At 44.6% G+C, this 21263-nt stretch overlaps 1 protein-coding gene across 2 annotated transcripts in view; it reads left to right on the plus strand.

Moving 5' to 3' along the window:
* Window positions 1–894: 894 nt before the first annotated feature.
* LOC141153017 (uncharacterized) overlaps window positions 895–21263 on the plus strand; it is a 70093-nt gene continuing 49724 nt past the window's right edge. The window contains exons 1-2 of one of the 2 annotated variants that reach the window (XM_073637690.1): window positions 895–1052; window positions 5898–6170. In XM_073637690.1, coding sequence (XP_073493791.1) covers window positions 1010–1052; window positions 5898–6170 — 316 coding nt within the window. In that variant the 5' untranslated portion in view covers window positions 895–1009. Of the gene's footprint in view, window positions 1053–5846; window positions 6171–21263 lie in introns of both variants that reach the window. The other variant, XM_073637689.1, reaches the window with a different exon arrangement.

The raw sequence follows: 21263 nt of genomic DNA on the forward strand, positions 1-21263 counted from the left end.
AACAATGGGGGGTGCCAGTAACCAAGCTTTACAGGGCTCGCATTTGGAGATGGCTGAAGGTCCCCTCTGCTACATAAGATTCTCTTAATACATATTGCAAATGGTGGGTGGCTTTTTAAAGAGTATGGGTCACCAGGAGCTTTAATCAACACCCCTGAGTTAATTTTGACTTTAATCTAAAACTGACAAGTATACAAATCTACTTGTATGTAGAATGTATGTTTTATGGCTCAAAGTGATTTTTTTTAAAATCCACCAAAGGGTTCCAGAGATATGACTCTTTCATTTTAGTTAAAAATGTTCTGGCCTTTTACAAAGGGGGCGATGCTTATAGGTTAATTGTGCTGGACATGCCAATGACACGCCCATGAGGATCCTGTGAGACACACCCCATGCTGAATACCATAAAAAGTAGCACTAAAAAAATCTCCTTATCTGTGAAACCATACGGCGGATTATAAAAGAAAGTGATACTCAAAGGAGCAGTGGGAATAGACTTTAAGTAAAATCTGGCCCCTTTTGATCTTGTGACGGGTCCTCTTTAAAACAATCACAGCTTTAGGCAGCTATGTGGATATATTGTACATACACCTTTAAATGGCATTGGGGGTCTTTTTCCATATTCTTGATGTGATGCTATGATCAACAGTAATTTTAGATATCGACTCAGCTACCAGCCCCCTTTCACAGCAAAGTTTATTAATTGGTGAAAAATACACATTTCATGAATATTTGGAGCTTCCCTTGCTTAGTTCAGGTCCATTCACACACATACTAATATATAATTATCATATGGGTGCATAATTCAGACACCATCACACAAAACAACTGCAAAAAAACAAAAGCCGCTCCTCTACCTCTCCATCCATTACGGCTGTCCGTCCCCTCACTATGTACCCGCATTATTTATCACTGCTGTCATCTAACACTTTGAGTTTCCTCGTGCTGAGAGGACAGGAAGTCAGTGCGCGCGTCTTACTATAAACCTGCTGCTACTGGACGAGGAAACATGAACTTCTGGATGGTTTTTATATTTTATACTTTTATTCCGGGTAAGTAATAAATGAATCTAATTACTTTACATTTAATTGTCTAACCCTATTGGGATGGTGTCTACTACAAGGGTTTTATCGTTCTGCTCACATTGAAGATGTGTAAAAATTGTTAGAGCAAAAATATATCTTCTCTCTCGATGAATAAAGACATAGATATGAGAGTGTGGGATAGAATAATACTGAAAAAGAAAAGTGTAATAAGAAAGTATATAGAAAAGAAAGAAAGATAGATAATAGATAGAAAATAGATAGATGATATATATATAACAGATGATAGATAATAGATAATATATAGATATGGGATATATAGATAATAGATAGATAATAGATAAATAAATAGATGATAGATAATAGATAGATAATAGATAGATGATAGATAGATGATAGATAATAGATAGATGATAGATAGATGATAGATAGATAGATAGATAGATAATAGATAGATGATAGATAGATAGATAGATAGATAGATAGATAGATAATACATAGATAATAGATAACAGATGATATATAATAGATAATATATAGATAATAGATGGATAGATGATAGATAATATATAGATAACAGATCATAAATATATGATAGATAGATAACAGATAGATAATAGATAGATAATAGATAGATAATAGATGATAGATAATAGATAGATGATAGATAGATGATAGATAGAGGATAGATAATAGATAGATAATAGATAGATAATAGATAGATGATAGATAGATGATAGATAATAGATAATAGATAGATAATAGATAGGCAAATGATAATAAATAGATGATAGATAATAGATAGATGATAGATAATAGATAATAGATAGATAACAGATAGATAACAGATAGATAATAGATAGATGATAGATAGATGATAGATAGATAGATAATAGATAGATAATAGATAATAGAGAGAAAGATATTAGATAATAGAGAGATAATAAATAATATATAGATAATATATAGATAGATAATAGAGAGATAGATAATAGATAGATGATAGATGATAGATAATAGATAGATAATAGATAATAGATAGATAGATAATAGAGAGATAATAGATAATACATAATAGATAGATGATAGATAGATGATAGATAGATGATAGATAGATAGATAGATAGATAATAGATAGATGATAGATAGATAGATAATAGATAAAAAATAGATGATAGATAATAGATAGATAGATAATAGATATATAATAGAGAGATAATAGATTGAACGATATTAGATAATAGAGAGATAATAGATAACAGATAGATAATAGATAGATAATATATAGATAATAGATAGATAATAGATAATAGACAGATAATAGATAAAAGATAGATAATAGACAGATAATAGATAGATAGATAGATAGATAATGGATAGATAACAGATAGATAATATATAGATAGATAATATATAATAGATGATAGATAGATAGATAATAGATAGATAATAGATAGATAATAGATAGACAATAAATAGATAATATATAGATAATAAATAGATAATATATAGATAGATAATAGATAGATAATAGATAGATGATAGATAATAGATAATAGACAGATAATAGATGGATAGATAATAGATAATAGACAGATAATAGATAGATAATAGATAGATTCTCGAAATTAGACGGCACTCAAAAAAAAGATAGTCCAAACCAGTAGCAACTTTTTAGCTTTGAAAACACTGAGCTTTCCTTAAGCAAAGTCTTGACAAAAGCTCAGTGTTTTCAGAAGCTAAATGTTTTCGCATCTATAAACAAGACCGCTTTTTCTTTTCAAAATTTTTGGTTGGAGTGCTGTCTAATTCAGGGAATAGATAGATAATTCTTAGATAATAAATCTAAGAAGGTGAAATATTTAATGAAATAGATTTCCAAATAAAAAGAAAAATATATTGACGATAGCTAGATAGATAATAGATAGATCATAGATAATATATAGATAATATATACAGTGTGTATGGAAAGTATTCAGACCCTTTAAATTTTTCACTCTTTGTTTCTTTGCAGCCATTTGGTAAATGCTAAAAAGTTCATTTTTTTCTCATTAAAGTACACTCTGCACCCCATCTTGACTGAAAAATCAGAAATGTAGAAATTTTTGCAAATTTATTAAAAAAGAAAACCTGAAATATCACATGGTCATAAGTATTCAGACCCTTTGCTCAATATTGAGTAGAAGCCCCCTTTTGAGCTAGTACAGCCATGAGTCTTCTTGGGAATGATGCAACAAGTTTTTCACACCTGGATTTGGGGTTCCTCTGCCATTCTTCCTTGCAGATCCTCTCCAGTTCAGTCAGGTTGGATGGTGAACGTTGGTGGACAGCCATTTTCAGGTCTCTCCAGAGATGCTCAATTGGGTTTAGGTCAGGGCTCTGGCTGGGCCAGTCAAGAATGGTCACAGAGTTGCTCTGAAGCCACTCCTTTGTTATTTTAGTTGTGTTTTTAGGGTCATTGTCTTGTTGGAAGGTGAACCTTCGGCCAAGTCTGAGGTCCAGAGCACTCTGGAAGAGATTTTCATCCAGGATGTCTCTGTACTTGGCCGCATTCATGTTTCCTTCAATTGCAACCAGTCGTCCTGTCCCTGCAGCTGAAAAACACCCCCATAGCATGATGCTGCCACCATCATGTTTCACTGTTGGGATTGTATTGGGCAGGTGATGAGCAGTGCCTGGTTTTCTGCAGAAATACCGCTTAGAATTATCACCAAAAAGTTCTATCTTCATCTCATCAGACCAGAGAATCTTATTTCTCATAGTCTGAGAGTCTTTCATGTGTTTTTGAGAAAATTCTATGCAGGCTTTCATATGTCTTGCACTGAGGAGAGGCTTCCGTGGGGCCACTCTGCCATAAAGGCCTGACTGGTGGAGGGCTGCAGTGATAGTTGACTTTGTGGAACTTTCTCCCATCTCCCTACTGCATCTCTGGAGCTCAGTCACAGTGATCTTGGGGTTCTTCTTTACCTCTCTCACCAAGGTTCTTCTGCCAAGATTGCTCAGTTTGGCTGGACGGCCAGGTCTAGGAAGACTTCTGGTGGTCTCAAACTTCTTCCATTTAAAGATTATGGAGGCCACTGTGCTCTTAGGAACCTTGAGTAATGCAGAAATTCTTTTGTAACCTTGGCCAGATCTGTGCCTTGCCACAATTCTGTCTCTGAGCTCCTTGGGCAGTTCCTTTGAGCTCATGATTCTCATTTGGTCTGACATGCACTGTGAGCTGTGAGTTCTTATATAGACAGGTGTGTGCCTTTCCAAATTAAGTCCTTTCAGTTTAATTAAACACAGCTGGACTCCAGTGAAGGAGTAGAACCATCTCAAGGAAGATCACAAGGAAATGGACAGCATGTGACTTAAATATGAGTGTCTGAGCAAAGGGTCTGAATACTTATAACCATGTGATATTTCAGTTTTCCTTTTTTAATACATTTGCAAAATTTTCTACATTTGTGTTTTTTTCAGTCAAGATGGGGTGCAGAGTGCACTTTAATGAGAAAAAAATGAACTTTTTAGAATTTACCAAATGGCTGCAATGAAACAAAGAGTGAAAAATTTAAAGTGGTCTGAATACTTTCCATACCCACTGTAGATAAATAAATAAAAGATATTTAGATGATAGATACAGTAGATAGAAATATAAATATATATATATATATATATATATATATACACATATATGCATATGATAAAACAGTAAATAGAGGCAAACCTTCCACATATGCAGACAGTTATCCTTCACAAGGGCCCTATGATGCTGCAGGTTGCTCAGACTCTGATCATTCCACTTAATCCTCATATAGATTTTCATTTTCCAATTCAGGGTGTTGGAGGTCGGAGCCTCTGTGTCTATGTTTCATTTAAAGTTTATTACTTGCTATTCGTGATATGTGGTTATTCCACAGATTCACGCTTACAACCTCTTGCTTTGCCAACGAGCCAGAGGCTGTACAGTCAGATATAGGAGGATTTTTTCTGTCTAAATGCTAAATGGTATTCTTGTGTACAGTCATATTGTACTGGTACACAGAGATACATCTCTATATACCAGTGCATTTCAGCATACCTGTATATTGGAGGGAAAATAAAAGACAAGAGATTTATTTCCTACAAAATTCTTAAAAAATAATGATAAACAATTCTGATAATCACACTTTATACACTTCTAGAAAATTAAATGAATAAATACTACAAATGTATATGGTACCCCTGTAATCATAAAAGCCGTGCAATACAGAAAACATTATTTATGGTGATCGGTATATGGCATAAAAAATGTTGATTGCTTTTTTTTTCTTCATTAAATCCATAAAAAAAAATAATACAATGTAACTCTTATGTGTTCAGCAAAATGGCACTTACAAAATATACAGATCGCCCCAGACAAAAACAAAACCTCAAATAGTGAAACCTTATAAAAAAAAATAAAGAGGAATGGCCGCTACAACTATGAGTGACTGCAAAAAAAATATCGTCTGGTCGTCCTAACAAGTGCGTCACAAAATTGTCATTGTGCATATGTATGTGATATGTGTATGTGTGTATTTTATATTTGCTTTTGTGTATGTGTGTAATATGTAATTGTGTGTGCATGATGTATTAGTATCTGACTATTTTATTATATTGCTCTTAATATGAATATGTAAGTAAATGTGACTGTACAGGAGTCCTTTAGATAGATAGATAGATAGATAGATAGATAGATAGATAGATAGATAGATAGATAGATAGATAGAAACTGTATTACATAATTTTCCGAGACCTGCATACTGATGTGTTCAAATAACAGAATATTTTGTCCCCCAGGTACAATTATAGATGGAAACATCCCAGATTTTTCACATGTTCTCTTTGTAGAAAAAGGCAAGAACACCAACATCACATGTGGCCTTGGTCACAAACCCAATAGTATTCAGTGGTACAAAGAGAAAGAGGACGGTGGACTAGAGTCCGTGGCACGAAGTGGATGTTTCACACAAAACAACAGTAGATATCGTGTCTATTGTGAAAACAGGGTTGTACTCAGCATGGAGATTAGAAATGTCCTTACATCTGACTCCGGAGTGTATTACTGCTCTTTATCGGGACTGGACCAGACCTTCAATCTAGCCAGCACTTTAATTGTTACAGGTAAGATTACAGCTATCTATCTATCTATCTATCTATTATCTATCTATCTATCTATCTATCTATCTAACTATCTATTATCTATCTATCCATCTATCCTTCTATCTATCTATCTATCTATCTATCTATCTATCTATCTATCTATCTATCTTAATTAAAGAAAATTTGGCAGCACTACCCAAAGAAGCCGGGTGCAATAAAACCTGTTAAGGTGGTGTCCAAACCTTCCACAAATAGAAAATTTGAGAAAGGCAGAGAAATCTGCCGAAACGTTGCTGCTAATGGATGAATAAAGCCACGTTTTTTTTTCACTTGAATTTTTGGAGTGCTGCCTGTTTTTTCTAATTTTCTATCTACATATTATCTATCAATCTTATCTATCTACTTACCTATCTATTTATCATGAGAAAAAGTTTTAGATTGCAATTGGTAATACTTATTCGTCATTATTCCATGGATAATGGAGTCCATAAAAATTGAACGGAAAAAAAATGTGTTGATCTAGAATTAGTGGAAAAAATGTTAAGTTGACAATTTATGTCAGGTGTTGTCCGTGACCGAATAATTAACGCTTATCTCAAGGGTTCTTCTACTTGGGGTTATGATTGAGATATCACAAGTTCCGTAGTTCAGAATTAGAAGGTTATTAGGTGAAAGAGCAAAATTGAACAGATAAGAACAGAACAGATAAGAAAAATTGAGAGTGTTCATAACAAGTATGTTCTCATTGTACATTATCTTAATTTGTCTCATAGGGTACTTTGGCTCAAGTCCATGTAGGATGTCCTATCAGGGTATTTTGAGTAGTGTTGAGCGAATTTGTTCGGCGAATGTTCGAAAGTTTAAAATTCGGCACAAATATGGCACATTTAGATTCATGATCGCAAAGGCGAGCAAATTTCCTTAAAATCTGAAAATTTTGACGAATTTGAACGGGGCCGCGAATACAGGGCAACCACGGTGTTTTGAACAGTTTTGTTAGCATAGTGCAAGTGTATGATGAGCGGTGACATGTGCCAGGTGAGTGTGGGGTCTGTGGAGAGCTTAGAACAGGTCAGATCAGTGGCGCACTGTTTTTATTTTTTTTCCTGTGGGCGGTAACTTTAACTGAGGAAAGCGCGGCCAGCCAATCATAGCGCAGGAAGCATCTACACTGTCCAGACATATAGCTTCTGCAATTGGCTGCAGAAATCACATGTCCTCTCAATATAAAAAGCACTATTTTAGTGGAGTTGAACTTCAGATGGTTTCAGAGTAAAAAAATAAATTTAATCTCTTGCTACCCCCATTCCAAAAAAATATTTTTTCCTGTGCCAAAAGTCATACAGTGCTATACGCCAGCTACTACGTCAGTGGCGGTAAAATTCAGCTTGTACGCACAGTCAAACCTATACATATTTTTGGTTGGCAGGCAGAGTCCACCAAAGGCTTTTTACTGTGGCAAAGTTGATCCAGTCTACTAAAAGGCAGATTCTATTTTAGTGGCGTTGAACTTGTCCTGTTTTCACAGTAAAAAAAAAACAAAACTTCTCTTATTAGGCCCAGTCCAAAAAATATATTTTCCTGTGCCAAAAGTCATACAGTGCTATAAGCCAGCTACTACATCAGTGGCGGTCAAAGTCAGCTGGACGCAGAGCTTAGGCAGAGTAACCCCAAAATATTTTTTTGTTCTGAGTAAAGTGATACAGCTGGCTAGATCTGAGTTTGAAATATTTTGGACCATATATTCTATGTCATACTGGCCTCATCCACATTCAAAAAAATGTTCTTCTGTTCCTAAGGTAATACAGCAGTGGACATCTCAGTTTGAAATTGTTTGGAGAATATCTCGTAGGTTTTATCGGCCTCATGCACACTAACAAATTTCTTTTGTCTGTTAGTAACGTTATATGGCAGGCCATATCTTACCTTGTCATTTAGTGTCGCTGAAATTCAGGTGTGTGCTGAGCTATTCCACAGGAAAAAAAAAAATTTCTTTAGTTAATTGCGTGCTCCTACCACTGTATCTGACCAATATGAGTGGGAAAAGAGAGGGCGTGGTGGAAGGGGGAATAGGCTTGGTGTTCAAGGTGTACGTGAGGTACGTGGTAGTGTTAGTGAAAGTACTAGTGAACAAACACAAACAGGTCCTTTCTAAAGACAACTGACAACTTATGTTAGTGGACGGCCTACTGCACTCCCTTTCTTTGACAGCCGCAGAGCGATACGCCTTGTTGATAAGGCCCAGAAAGAGCAGGTGTTCAAGTAGATGGCAAGCTCTGCTTCCAGTGGCCTCTCCTCTTCTTCCTCCACCTCAACATCACATGCAGTACAGTCCACATAGGTGGCACCCCAATTACCTATGCTTCCCCCCGCGTCACAACTGGCCAACTGCCCAACTGACTGTAGCGAACCACAGATGGGCGAGTCAGTAGAACCCTTCACCCATTCTACACATGGGCATCAAAAGTGTACTCCAGTCACAGAGTCAAGGGGAGGAAAGCATCTGCACCGATGCCCAAATTTTTTTTAGCTTGGATCCGGGGCAGGACGAAGTAGGGTCCGAGCAGGTTTCTGACCCTCGTCACCAGATGTTAACCGCAGGAGAGGGAGGTGATCCCGATGAGACTCAGATACCAGAGGCTCATGCGGACTGTACTGTGCTGTCAGGGCAACAAGAGGAGAGGGGTCACACAGGGCAAGGAATGGGATAACACATTGAATGATGACGAGGTTGAAGATCCTACTTGGTGTGAACCCAGAGGCATGCAGCCGAGTATGTCATCTGAGGAGGTGGAGGAGGAAGACGAGGAGGTTTCATTTCGCCCTACGGCACAGACACGGAGTGATTCAAGCACGAGGAGCACTGCATCCTTAGCCACAACCGTGGCTGTGGCCAGCAGCGGTCACGGGTCTGCAGCTTGCAGGGGCAGCAGGGGTTGCCTAGCCTGGGCCTTTTTTTGTCACTGCAAAGGATGAGCCAACTGACGTTATCTGCAAACTTTGCAAAAAAAAACTCAGTAGAGGGAAAAACTGCAATAATTTGACTACTACATGACATGTATGAATGTTCACATGCTCAAACAACATTCTTTACGCTGGGAATCTTACTGCGCTGAAATGCGGACCAGGGCTCCTCAACAACCATCAGCTTCCCCATCAAATGCATCAGCTGCTTCTTCCTCCTCTCTGTTACCAAGCCAAGTATTGTCACGCAGGTCTCCCATCACAGAAACTCCGGTTCTTTACCCACTCCAGTCAGGCTGAGTGACAGCCCTTCAGCTGTAACAGAAGCGGACATGCCTGCTTTGTTTGTTTCACCGAGCACACCACATGTTTCTCAATCCATTGTAACATCTCCGCCTGCACCTCACTCACCATCTATCGGTTTGTCCATTTCACTGTACTCTGCCCTCTTTCTCAGCACTGCAGCCAGCCCTCCATCCCATTGTTGTGGTCACGTAAAAGATTGTTTCATCCTACACATGACAAAGCTAAGAGGTTGAACTCCATCATCTCCAATCTGTTGGCCACAGAAATGGTAGTCTTTATAGGCCTTATTTTTTTAAATGTAAACACTTCTGATTGAGTCTGCATCTTCTGGGTTGGCTGTAGTGGGACAGGTTTGGGTCTGCATTAAACTTCTTGTAGTCTGATGACATTGATGCCACTTCGGTGGTGTTAGGCCCTCATTTAGGGCAATGTGAACACTCCTGGTTAGGTCCTCATCTTCTGGGTTGGATGTACTGGAAGAGATGTGGGTTTTATTTACACTATTTGTACAGTAGTGAAATTGATGCCACTTTGCTGGCGTCTGCCACTCATTTTTTAAATTTGAGGAATCCTGATTGGGTCTCCATCTATTGGGTTGACTGTAGTGGAACCTTCCTGTTCTGCAGTCAAAATTGTGTAAGGTTGCGTACCAGTCCTTGCAGCACTCCTGATACAGACTCCGCCTGCTGAACTCCTTATACAGCCTCTGCCTGCTGCACTCCTGATACAGACTCCGCCTGCTGAACTCCTTATACAGCCTCCGCCTGCTGAACTCCTTATACAGCCTCTGCCTGCTGCACTCCTGATACAGACTCTGCCTGCTGCACTTTGATACAGACTCTGCCTGCTGCACTCTGATAGACTCTGCCTGCTGCACTCTGATACAGACTCTGCCTGCTGCATTCTGATACAGACTCTGTCTGCTGCACTCCTGATACAGACTCTGCCTGCTGCACTCCTGATACAGACTCTGACTGCTGCACTCTGATACAGACTCTGCCTGCTGCACTCTGATTCAGACTCTGCCTGCTGCACTCCTGATACTGACTCTGCCTGCTGCACTCCTGATACAGACTCTGCCTGCTGCACTCTGATACAGACTCTGCCTGCTGCACTCCTGATACATACTTTCCGGGGTCCATGGCACAGTGCTTCCACAAACCACGTCAGTGACAGTGCGCCCTCGCAGGCAGGGTCCTCTCTCCTGTTGTACCAGTCGGTGACGCCTTTTGACATGTAAAGCGCAACTGAATAAATGTCGCTATCACAGTAATAATTATAGCACTTGTACTCTGGGGCAATTGATGGCATTTCCCTGGTGTCTTCACCTAATTTGATGTGTTTTGGCAGCTTTTGGTCCCGTTTCTAGGTTCTGTATATGCATTTTTTTGGTTCCCCCATTGACTCCTATGGGATTCAGAAATGTTCGACGAACATTCGGCGAATAAATTCGGTGAATATAAATTTGTTTGGCGAACTTTTCTGAACCGAACATAGAAATGTTCGCTCATGCCTAATTCTCAGTTAAAAAAATCCTCCTCAATTAGTACAGTGGAGAGGTACTGCAAAGAATGGCTCACCCTCTATGGGGCACTAGTGAAGTCTGAAAAAATTATTGGACAGCCCACTGAATTCAATAAAATGGTGTGAAATATTTCTGTCCCACAATGAATGGCAGGTTTATCGTGTGATCAGGCGAGGTCAAAGATGCCTGTGTGCCCCTGTGGTTGGGTCACTACTAGTACCAGATAGAAAATCTTATGACTAGAGATGAACGTATATTTTTATTCAAATTTGGAAAATTCCCCAAATTTTTCTAGGAAATTCAATCAAGAGTACTCAAAATCCTTAAAGTGCCCAAAAAATTGCATGCTGAAATACTTTTTTATTACACACTAATCTTCATCACTGCTGTCCTGTCACACACTATCTGTACAATTTCTTCTGTGTTTCATGGCTTTCTCTCCTTATCTCCTTGGCCAATCTGTGAACTGTGATGTCATCTCTCTATTCAGATTAACTATGAAGTGGCTGCTGCATTCCCTTATCTCAGCTTTTATACTGGCTATGATAGTACATCTGATGTGATAGCTGGAAAGTGACGCGCCCCTGGGCCTTCTGTGTGGTGCGGCATCGCGTGCATGGGGGCTTACCCGGAGCCGGATCAGATGGGGGTAGTAGTCTCGTGGCGGTGACCCGGTCCGTGCCCAGGGAGTCAAACTAAGTGGCGAGTCTATTAGCAGTAGATGTTGGATGACTACGCCACCCGTTGAATGCAGCTTTGGAGCTGCCGCTGCAGGGCAGACCGCTGAGGCCGGTGGAAGGATGGTGCAGCGGGGATGGTATAACCCCCAACGGGAGGGGTATGGCCTCAGGGCAGCCGAAGTGGATGATGGGGGTAGCAGGAACCACTCAGAGACGATGCGTGTAGTTCAGGGTCTTTACTGGTGACAAAGATAGACCCTCCCGGAGTACTTGCTAGCGATCGGGGCCTGGTCAGTCCTTGAGCAGATGGGATCTCCCCTGGCCAGGCGGAGTTGTAGGCCTTCCCAGCTAACTGTACTCTTCTGGCTACCTTGCTAGAAGCGGGTAAAAGTAGCCCACGTCCCTGAGTGTACCGTGTGGTGCTCACCCGTATGGCCGGTGACTCGGGGCCTTCTAATGGCTTCCGCTCCACGATGGCGGTGCTGGTCCCACGCGTGTGACCGTGCCTTCGGGTTTCTGGGCCAGAGGACCTGCAATCCCCTGCCGGTCGGTTTCTGCTGCTGGGTAAGGATTAGTCCCCACAGCCTCGGACTCCGGGTCCGGTGATAACTTCTCAGTCAGGGCGAGCTCTGCAGCTGCCAGCCCCTGACTCCTTGTAGCACTGCTCCCACAGAGCTCCTGTTGTTTCTTCCTATGCTGCTTCTCTTCTCTACTCTTGTTCTCTCTCTCCCAACCCTGCCTCAGCCCCCGGTTTATATAGGGGAAGTTATTCCCCTTCCAGGACTGGGCAGGAGGTGTGGCATGCATAAGATCCCTGACCAAGAGACCTCCCACCTGCTCTCAGACATAATATTGCTATTATTGTGGAGACCAGACCCCTGGGGTGCCACATTCCCCCTAGTGAAATTTAGTACTCCGGGACTAAACATATTTTACAAAAACATAACAGGGTATAACAACAACAATAAAATACAATAAGGAAACACATAAAGATGGTCACGGTGTGTCCGCAACCGGGTGCAGTCTTTGAAGAAAACAAAGGTGTCCCTTTCACCAAAACAGGGAGACGTAACCAGGTAGGGGTCTGTCCTGCCCCTAGTCCTTAACAGTCTTTAGTCCGTCCTGGGTTACGCTCCAACTATACACAAAGGATTCCCGGTAAATCCACCAAAGACTCCTGTAAATAACTAGAAACACAAAATTATACACAAGCAACAATAACAGATAAACATTAATAAAATAACTTAAACACTTAGATCCTCCACCGTACGGGCAGCTGGCCTCTAGTGACCCTAGTGGACCTACGAAGCTGGTTGACTGGTCCTGAGCTACAGGGTATAGGAGCTGTCAAGGGTAAACTGGGCAGCCGTCTACGGACCCTTTGGCTCACTAGGGGTATGGCAGGCTCACTATAAGCAGAGGGTTGATCCTCCTGGTCTGCTTGTGTGGAGTCTTCTGCCTCCTGGACCGGCTGTTCTTCCAGCTCTACCGGTTGCTCTGTAAGTACTTGGGATTCTGGTTGGAGGAACGTGAGGACGGGTACCACAACTGCACCATTGACTTGAGTCCAGGACCGAGGAAAGTCTCCGAGCACAGTACTAACCATATCTTTCCCTTCCTCTATGGGTCGAGGGTCTTCTTGTTCCTCTTCAGGGTTCCGTAGCTGTTCGGGACACTTCTTCAGGTGATCCCGGGATACAATGGTTGTGGTTTCCCCTCCGTCTTTGCTGATGGTACAGACCTTCGGGTTGTCGTGGCTTGAGGGCAGTACGGTGTATGGGTCCTTCTCCCACTGGTCGTCCAACTTATGGAGCCGTCTTTTCCTCTTCAAGACCTGCTCTCCGGGCACCAGGGGAACAGCGGGAGCATACTGGTTGTAAGTTTTCTCTTGTCTTTCCCTAGCTTGACAGAGACTACGCTCCACGCTCTCCTGTACTTTCCGGTACTGCTGCTGCCTCTCTGTGTCCCAGTCTGCTTCTGGTGAAGTGTCCTCGGGTGTCAGGACTCCCATCTCCAGGTCAACAGGTAGCTTACCAGGTCTTGCCCTCATCAGGTAAGCCGGGGTACAGTTAGTGGAACCTACCGGGATGTGGTTGTATAGGTCCACCAGATCAGGCAGTTTCTCAGGCCACAGACTGCGTTCTTCCAGGGGCAATGTTTTTAGAAGATCTATCACCACCTGGTTCATTTTCTCACAAAGTCCATTAGTTTGCGGATGATAGGGTGTCGTCCTTATCTTCCGGCAGCCATACAGAGTGCAGAATTCTTGGAAGACCTCCGCTTCAAAGGCAGGTCCCTGATCCATCAACACTTGGTCCGGGTACCCGTGTGGACGGCAGAAATGCTGCTGGAAGGCTCTAGCTGCTGTTCGAGCTGTTAAGTCCTTGACGGGGACGACAACCAAGAACCGGGAGTAGTGATCCACGATGGTTAGTGCGTAGACGTAGCCACTTCTGCTTGGGGTCAGTTTTACATGATCCAAGGCTACCAGTTCCAACGGCTGCCGGGTGACGATGGACTGCAGGGGAGTCTTCTGGCTGGCACGGTCCTTCCTTCTTAGGTTGCACGGGCCACAGTCTCTGCACCACCTCTCGATGGTTCCTCTCATGCCCACCCAATGGAACCGCCCGCGCAGCAAGAACTCCAGCTTCTTCCATCCGAAGTGCCCAGCTCCGTCGTGGTATGCCTCCATCACCATAGCTGCGTCTCTTCTTGGCACCACTACTTGCCAGATTAATTTATGTGTCCGGGAGTTAACCATTCTGCGGCACAACTTCCCCTTGTAAAGGAACAGTCGACTCTTCTCAGCCCACAGTTGCTTGGCTTCCTCTGGAGCGTCTGGGTCAAGGCGTGCATCTGGCCGAGTCAGCATCTCCTTTACCCGTCGGACGGCAGGGTCACTGTCTTGCGTCTCCGCCCAGTTGTAATGAGGTAAAGGGTTGAACGTAGCGGATTTACTCCTTACACGGTGGGAATACTGGATAGTCCCATGACGGTGGAATGCGGGGAGTTCAACTTCTTCCAGTCCCTCTGAGTCTTCCCCTACGTCCGGTAGATTTGGCATCCTGGACAGGGTGTCCGCGTTGGTATTGGAGCGTCCTGCCCGGTATTTGATTGTAAACTCATAGTTGGACAAACGGGCCATCCATCTCTGCTCTAGGGCACCGAGTCTTGCTGTGTCCAGGTGTGTCAACGGGTTGTTATCCGTGTACACGGTGAACCGGGAAGAAGCGAGGTAGTGCTTAAAGCGTTCGGTGACTGCCCACACCACTGCCAGGAACTCTAGCTTAAATGAGCTGTAATTTTCAGGGTTTCTTTCGGTGGGTCGCAGTTTTCGGCTGGCGTAAGCAATTACCCGTTCTTTCCCCTGCTGAATCTGGGACAGTACGGCTCCTAGCCCGATGTTACTGGCGTCGGTGTAGAGGATAAAGGGCTGGCTATAATCAGGGTATGCCAGGATTTCATCCCCCGTGAGGGCCATCTTCAGCTGGCGGAAGGACTCTTCTTCCAGCTTCTCCCATCTGAAGGGTGGCTTCTGGTTCTTGGCCTTCCTGGACTGGCCTATCAGGAGGTCCTGCATAGGAGCTGCCTTTCTGGTGAAACCGGGAATAAACCTTCGGTAGTAGCCTACCAACCCGAGGAACTGCCTCACTTCCTTTACGCTGGAGGGGCTTGGCCATTCCTTAATCGCGGTGATCTTATCAGGGTCGGGAGCCACTTCATCAGCACTCACCACGTGTCCCAGGTACTGCACCTTTGGCTTCAGGAGGTGACACTTGGAGGGTTTCACCTTTAGGCCGTAACTTGCCAGAGCTTCGAACACTTCCGCCAGGTGTTTCAGGTGGTCCTCGTAGGTCTTGGAGTAGACGATGACATCGTCCAGGTAAAACAGGACCGTCTCAAAGTTCCGGTGTCCCAGACAGCACTCCATCAGTCGCTGGAAGGTTCCTGGTGCGTTGCAGAGTCCAAACGGCATGCAGGTAAACTCGCTAAGTCCCATCGGGGTGGTGAATGCGGTCTTCTCCCGGTCCGCCTCTGCTACAGGAACCTGCCAGTACCCGCTAGTGAGATCCAAGGTGGAGAAGAAGTTAGCAGATTTTAAAGCAGCCAAAGACTCCTCTATTCTTGGTAAGGGGTACGCATCTTTGTGTGTGATACGGTTAATTTTCTGGTAATCTACACACATTCTCATGGTGTTGTCTTTCTTTTTGACTAAGACTAGTGGAGCTGCCCAGGGGCTACAGCTATCCCTGATTACCCCAGCCTCCTTCATGTCTCTAAGCATCCCCTTGGCGTGTTGGTAGTGTGCAGGGGGTACGGGTCGATACTTCTCTTTTATGGGAGGATGGTCTCCCGTGGGGATGTGGTGTTCTACCCCCTTGACTCGCCCGAAGTCTAACGGGTGTTTACTAAACACTCTCTCGTACTCTTGAACCACCCGGTAGACTCCCTGTTTCTGGTGGAGTCAGTACCCAAATGTAGTTGCTGACACCAATCCTCCATTATTTTCGTAGAGCCGTTACCTTCCTCCGGGTGAGATGGAGGCAAGGGTTCCACAGACTGTATAGAATTTTGGTTGATAGTATATAATTTGGCTAGCGTAGCATACCGGGGCAGGTATACTTCCCTTTTCCCGATATTTATTATTCGAATGGGTACCCTCCCATGGCGTACATCAACCACCCCCCGGGCTGTCAAAATGGTGGGCCTACTGTCTGAATAGGCTGGTTCTACCATTGCTTGGTAATCTCTACCTCTCAGACCAATAGCTGCCCGACACCAAATCATCATTTCACTTTTCGGGGGCATGGCAATAGGGAAAGGGTCACACATTCTTACGCTACCAATCTCACCGCCGGAGAGTTCCACCTGTTGCCGTCGCATCAGTGCCCGGATCTCTTTCTGGAGCACTCGCTGCTGGCCGGAGCTGGCGTTCTTGGCAACCTGCTGTAAAATGAAAATCACCTCTGCAAGACAATTTTCAATCACATTAGTTCCTAGAGTTATCTTTGGGTGACTCTCGCGCTTGTCAATGTCCACAATGATCAGTCCCTGTGCTGCCAGTTCGACTCTACCGATTTTAATGGTCACCTCTTTGAATCCGATCTGTGGCACGGGTTGACCATTGCTGGCAATGATACTCAAGTCGTCGTCAGGGTAGCGGGTTATATCCGAGTCATTACTGCTTGAAGAGCACGTACGGGATGGTGGTGACCTGTGACCCGGTGTCCAGTAGGGCACTCATAGGAATGCCATCCAGTACCACAGGCAAGACTGGACGTCCTCCCACATATTTGTCGCGCCAGCTCGATGGGCCTGGTGATCTTTTTCCTGGGGGTTGGCCCTCTACCCCAGGTTGTGCCAGTTTAAAGGACAGTACCTTGCCATATGTCCGGGTTGATTGCAGCGGCGGCAGATGGGTTGTCCGTCCACGTTGTATCGGTCGCTGGGTCTTCCTCTGGCCGGTGGGGTCCTCCTTGGTCGACGCCACGGGATGTCCTCCGGTCCGGATGCCAGCTGGATCTTCCCTGGAGTGGAAACCTGTAAAGACTGCACAGTTCGGGTTAGAGCAGCAACGCTTTTAGCTAGCTCTTGGACATGATGGTGCAGGTCTGGAGCCGGGTCATTGTTCAAAGCCTGCGCATCAGCCCCCACAGGCCCTGCCGACAAAGGCGCCGCCTCCTGGTGGTAAGTGATAGCTGGGCACCTGTGGGTCACAACACCACCCGGTGCCGGTTCTCGGAGCACCCGGATGGCTCTGTCCTTGAACTGTGCAAAGTCCAGATGAGGATCCTGTAAGGCTATGGCCCGAAACTGGGTTCGGTGGACATTGCAATATAGTCCCTCTATAAATTGTTCGGTCAACAGCCTGTCCTCGTTTCCCACGCTGTCGGGGTCGGTCTGCTTAATGGCTCTCAGGGCCTCTTGTAGGTTTAGTGCATAGTCCCTTATACTCTCATGTGCTCGCTGCTTGCACCCATAGAATTTAAGCTTAATCTCGGCTGAGGTGCGGGTATCAAAGGTGTCCCTCAGCCGGGTTAGTATCCCTGCGACAGTCCTCCTCCCAGGTGGCCAGGACTTTACCTCCCTTTGGGCTGCCCCGGTTAGTTGGGCCACCAGGATGCTCACTTTTTGCTCTTCTGTGAGGGGGTACACCTGGAAGAGGCTATCCAGCTTTTCTCTAAAGTCATTCAGGGTATGTGACTCCCCTGAGTATTGGGGTAGCCAGGCTGCACCCGGGATATAGGGCATGGTGAAAGGCATGACTGCAGCAGCGCTGGCGCTGGCGGGGGTTGAGGCAGTGAAGCTCTCCTCCGTATCCGACATCTTCCTCCCCCCCAGTGGACCGTGGCCTACCTTGCGATGATCCTCTTCCGTAGGCCGCGGCTCCGCAGTGGATCGTCAGGGTCGAAGACCTTCCGTCGCGCTCCTGTGACGTCGGCGTCTGCTGGGCTCCTTCCAGGACCTTACGCAACGTCCGGACGTGAGGCGGGGCTTCAGTTCTCGCGCGCCTTCAGAGTCCACGCCCCTCTTCTTCCCGCGCGGCGTCTTCAAGATGGCGTCCAACGGCGGGAAAACTCCACGGATGGCGGGAAGAAGGCTGAAAATGGCGCCGGATGGCGGGAATCTTCACCGATGGCGGGAAGAAGGCTGAAGATGGCGCCGGATGGCGGGAATCTTCACCGATGGCGGGAAGAAGGCTGAAGATGGCGCCGGATGGCGGGAATCTTCACCACTGGTAAGTTTGAACAGTCTTTTTCAGGCACGCAGTACCCGGTGTTTGCGGGCACGAAATCCTGCCAACTACGCCAAAAGTTGACGCGCCCCTGGGCCTTCTGTGTCGTGCGGCATCGCGTGCACGGGGGCTTACCCGGAGCCGGATCAGATGGGGGTAGTAGTCTCGTGGCGGTGACCCGGTCCGTGCCCAGGGAGTCAAACTAAGTGGCGAGTCTATTAGCAGTAGATGTTGGATGACTACGCCACCCGTTGAATACAGCTTTGGAGCTGCCGCTGCAGGGCAGACCGCTGAGGCCGGTGGAAGGATGGTGCAGCGGGGATGGTATAACCCCCAACGGGAGGGGTATGGCCTCAGGGCAGCCGAAGTGGATGATGGGGGTAGCAGGAACCACTCAGAGACGATGCGTGTAGTTCAGGGTCTTTACTGGTGACAAAGATAGACCCTCCCGGAGTACTTGCTAGCGATCGGGGCCTGGTCAGTCCTTGAGCAGATGGGATCTCCCCTGGCCAGGCGGAGTTGTAGGCCTTCCCAGCTAACTGTTCTCTTCTGGCTACCTTGCTAGAGGCGGGTAAAAGTAGCCCACGTCCCTGAGTGTACCGTGTGGTGCTCACCCGTATGGCCGGTGACTCGGGGCCTTCTAATGGCTTCCGCTCCACGATGGCGGTGCTGGGCCCACGCGTGTGACCGTGCCTTCGGGTTTCTGGGCCAGAGGACCTGCAATCCCCTGCTGGTCGGTTTCTGCTGCTGGGTAAGGATTAGTCCCCACAGCCTCGGACTCCGGGTCCGGTGATAACTTCTCAGTCAGGGCGAGCTCTGCAGCTGCCAGCCCCTGACTCCTTGTAGCACTGCTCCCACAGAGCTCCTGTTGTTTCTTCCTATGCTGCTTCTCTTCTCTACTCTTGTTCTCTCTCTCCCAACCCTGCCTCAGCCCCCGGTTTATATAGGGGAAGTTCTTCCCCTCCCAGGACTGGGCAGGAGGTGTGGCATGCATAAGATCCCTGACCAAGAGACCTCCCACCTGCTCTCAGACATAATATTGCTATTATTGTGGAGACCAGACCCCTGGGGTGCCACAAAAGCATTATGGAGAAGCTTGGCTGAGATTATGTGATCTTTCTTTGGCTGATGCAATCTTCTGCAATATGTAATATAATGGGGACAATTTTAGGGATTTGCGCAAAGCAAATGGCAAATTGGTTGTATTCAGTGAGTTTCTAAAAATTTTACATAAATTTGACTCACAGTGAATCAGTTCACTCATCTGTTGTTATGAGAAGTCTTTATTATATACTGTTTTGGCAGAAGGTTCCCTTTCCACAGAGAGCAGAGGCAACATCGAACAGTAGCAGGGCTAGGCAGGCTTGTGATTGGGCTGCTAAGCTACAAATACATGTTCCTTCTACATAATTATATAGAGGATTTTGTGTAATGTGTTGTGATGTAGGGATAACAAGCTGTTACACGCACGCCGCTAGGTTCAGATAGGGAAAGACAGGTTACATGAATTCTTTGGAATCCTGGGGGAACCATTACTCAGGGTGACCATAGACCATGTGCTGCAGCTTCTCTCAGGCACACATGGGTATTGACCCTCAGGCACAGACATGTAGGTTGTTTCACTTGCTGACCATACACACTTGATAAGAGTCCTCATAAATGGTAGAACAGTAGCATTTATTAAGAAGCCGCACAGCCAGTGCAAGTTAAGTCTTATGAGCAACAGGCTCCAGTGACAAACAGTACAGTTTCTTTAGAAGGACAGCAGTTCACAGTCTTCCCAGTAGTACAGGACAGCACAGTTCTAATGCAAAGGCACAATAATTAACACATCATTCTTTACAGCACAGTGAGATGGAGGAAGGGGGGAGGGTTTGCTGAAGGAGATGATCCCTGTGACACCATTTCTTCCAGTCCTTATGTTTCTGCCTGACAATACTCTGCACTGTTAATTCAGGAACTCTACCTGACCTGTGCTTAGCTTCACTCCTGACTTGAATCATTTTCACTTGCAGGTGCACATCTGTGAGATACAGAACACAAACACCACCTTTCTCTTCGGCTCCAACCAGACAGTAAACAACTTCCCCACAATCCCCCTGGGGCTCTGCTAAAACACTCCCCTTCTCCTTTGACTCTGTTAACCCCTCTAGTTTCTGGATGCTTCTGGAGCACAACACTTCCTGTCTCATGTGCTTGTGTTACTTCTAATAGTTGCTGAATGATTTTAAAGCAACAGTAGTACTTCTGCATGTCACACTCTGCAACGGCACTACTTCTCCATGTTACACTCTTTTCTCCTTTTTGAATGTCATCCTCAACATTCGTCTTAATTGGTCATCTGACCAATTCTGAGACAGTGGTGAAAGTTAGATAACTTTATAGTTATATGAAAAAGTTTGGGCACCCCTATTAATCTTAAGCTTAATGTGTTATAAAAAATGGTGTTTTTGCAACAGCTATTTCAGTTTGATATATGTAATAACTTTTGGACACAGTAAAGTTTCTGCCTTGAAATGAGGTTTATTGTACTAACAGAAAATGTGCAATCTGCATTCAAACAAAATTTGACAGGTGCATAAGTATGGGCACCCTTATCATTTTCTTGTTTTAAATACTCCTACCTACTTTTTGCTGACTTACTAAAGCACTTTTTTGGGTTTTGTAACCTCATTGAGCTTTGAACTTCATAGCCAGGTGTATGCAATCATGAGAAAAGCTACTTAAAGTGGCCACTTGCAAGTTGTTCTCCTGTTTGAATCTCCTCTGAAGAGTGGCATCATGGGCTCCTCAAAACAACTGTCAAATGATCTGAAAACAAAGATTATTCAACATAGTTGTTTAGGGGAAGGATACAAAAAGCTGTCTCAGAGATTTAACCTGTCAGTTTCCACTGTGAGGAA

The sequence above is a fragment of the Phyllobates terribilis genome, unplaced genomic scaffold (assembly GCF_046119375.1).
Source record: "Phyllobates terribilis strain yellow unplaced genomic scaffold, ASM4611937v1 Scaffold_7__3_contigs__length_470593459, whole genome shotgun sequence".
Classification (NCBI taxonomy): domain Eukaryota; kingdom Metazoa; phylum Chordata; class Amphibia; order Anura; family Dendrobatidae; genus Phyllobates; species Phyllobates terribilis.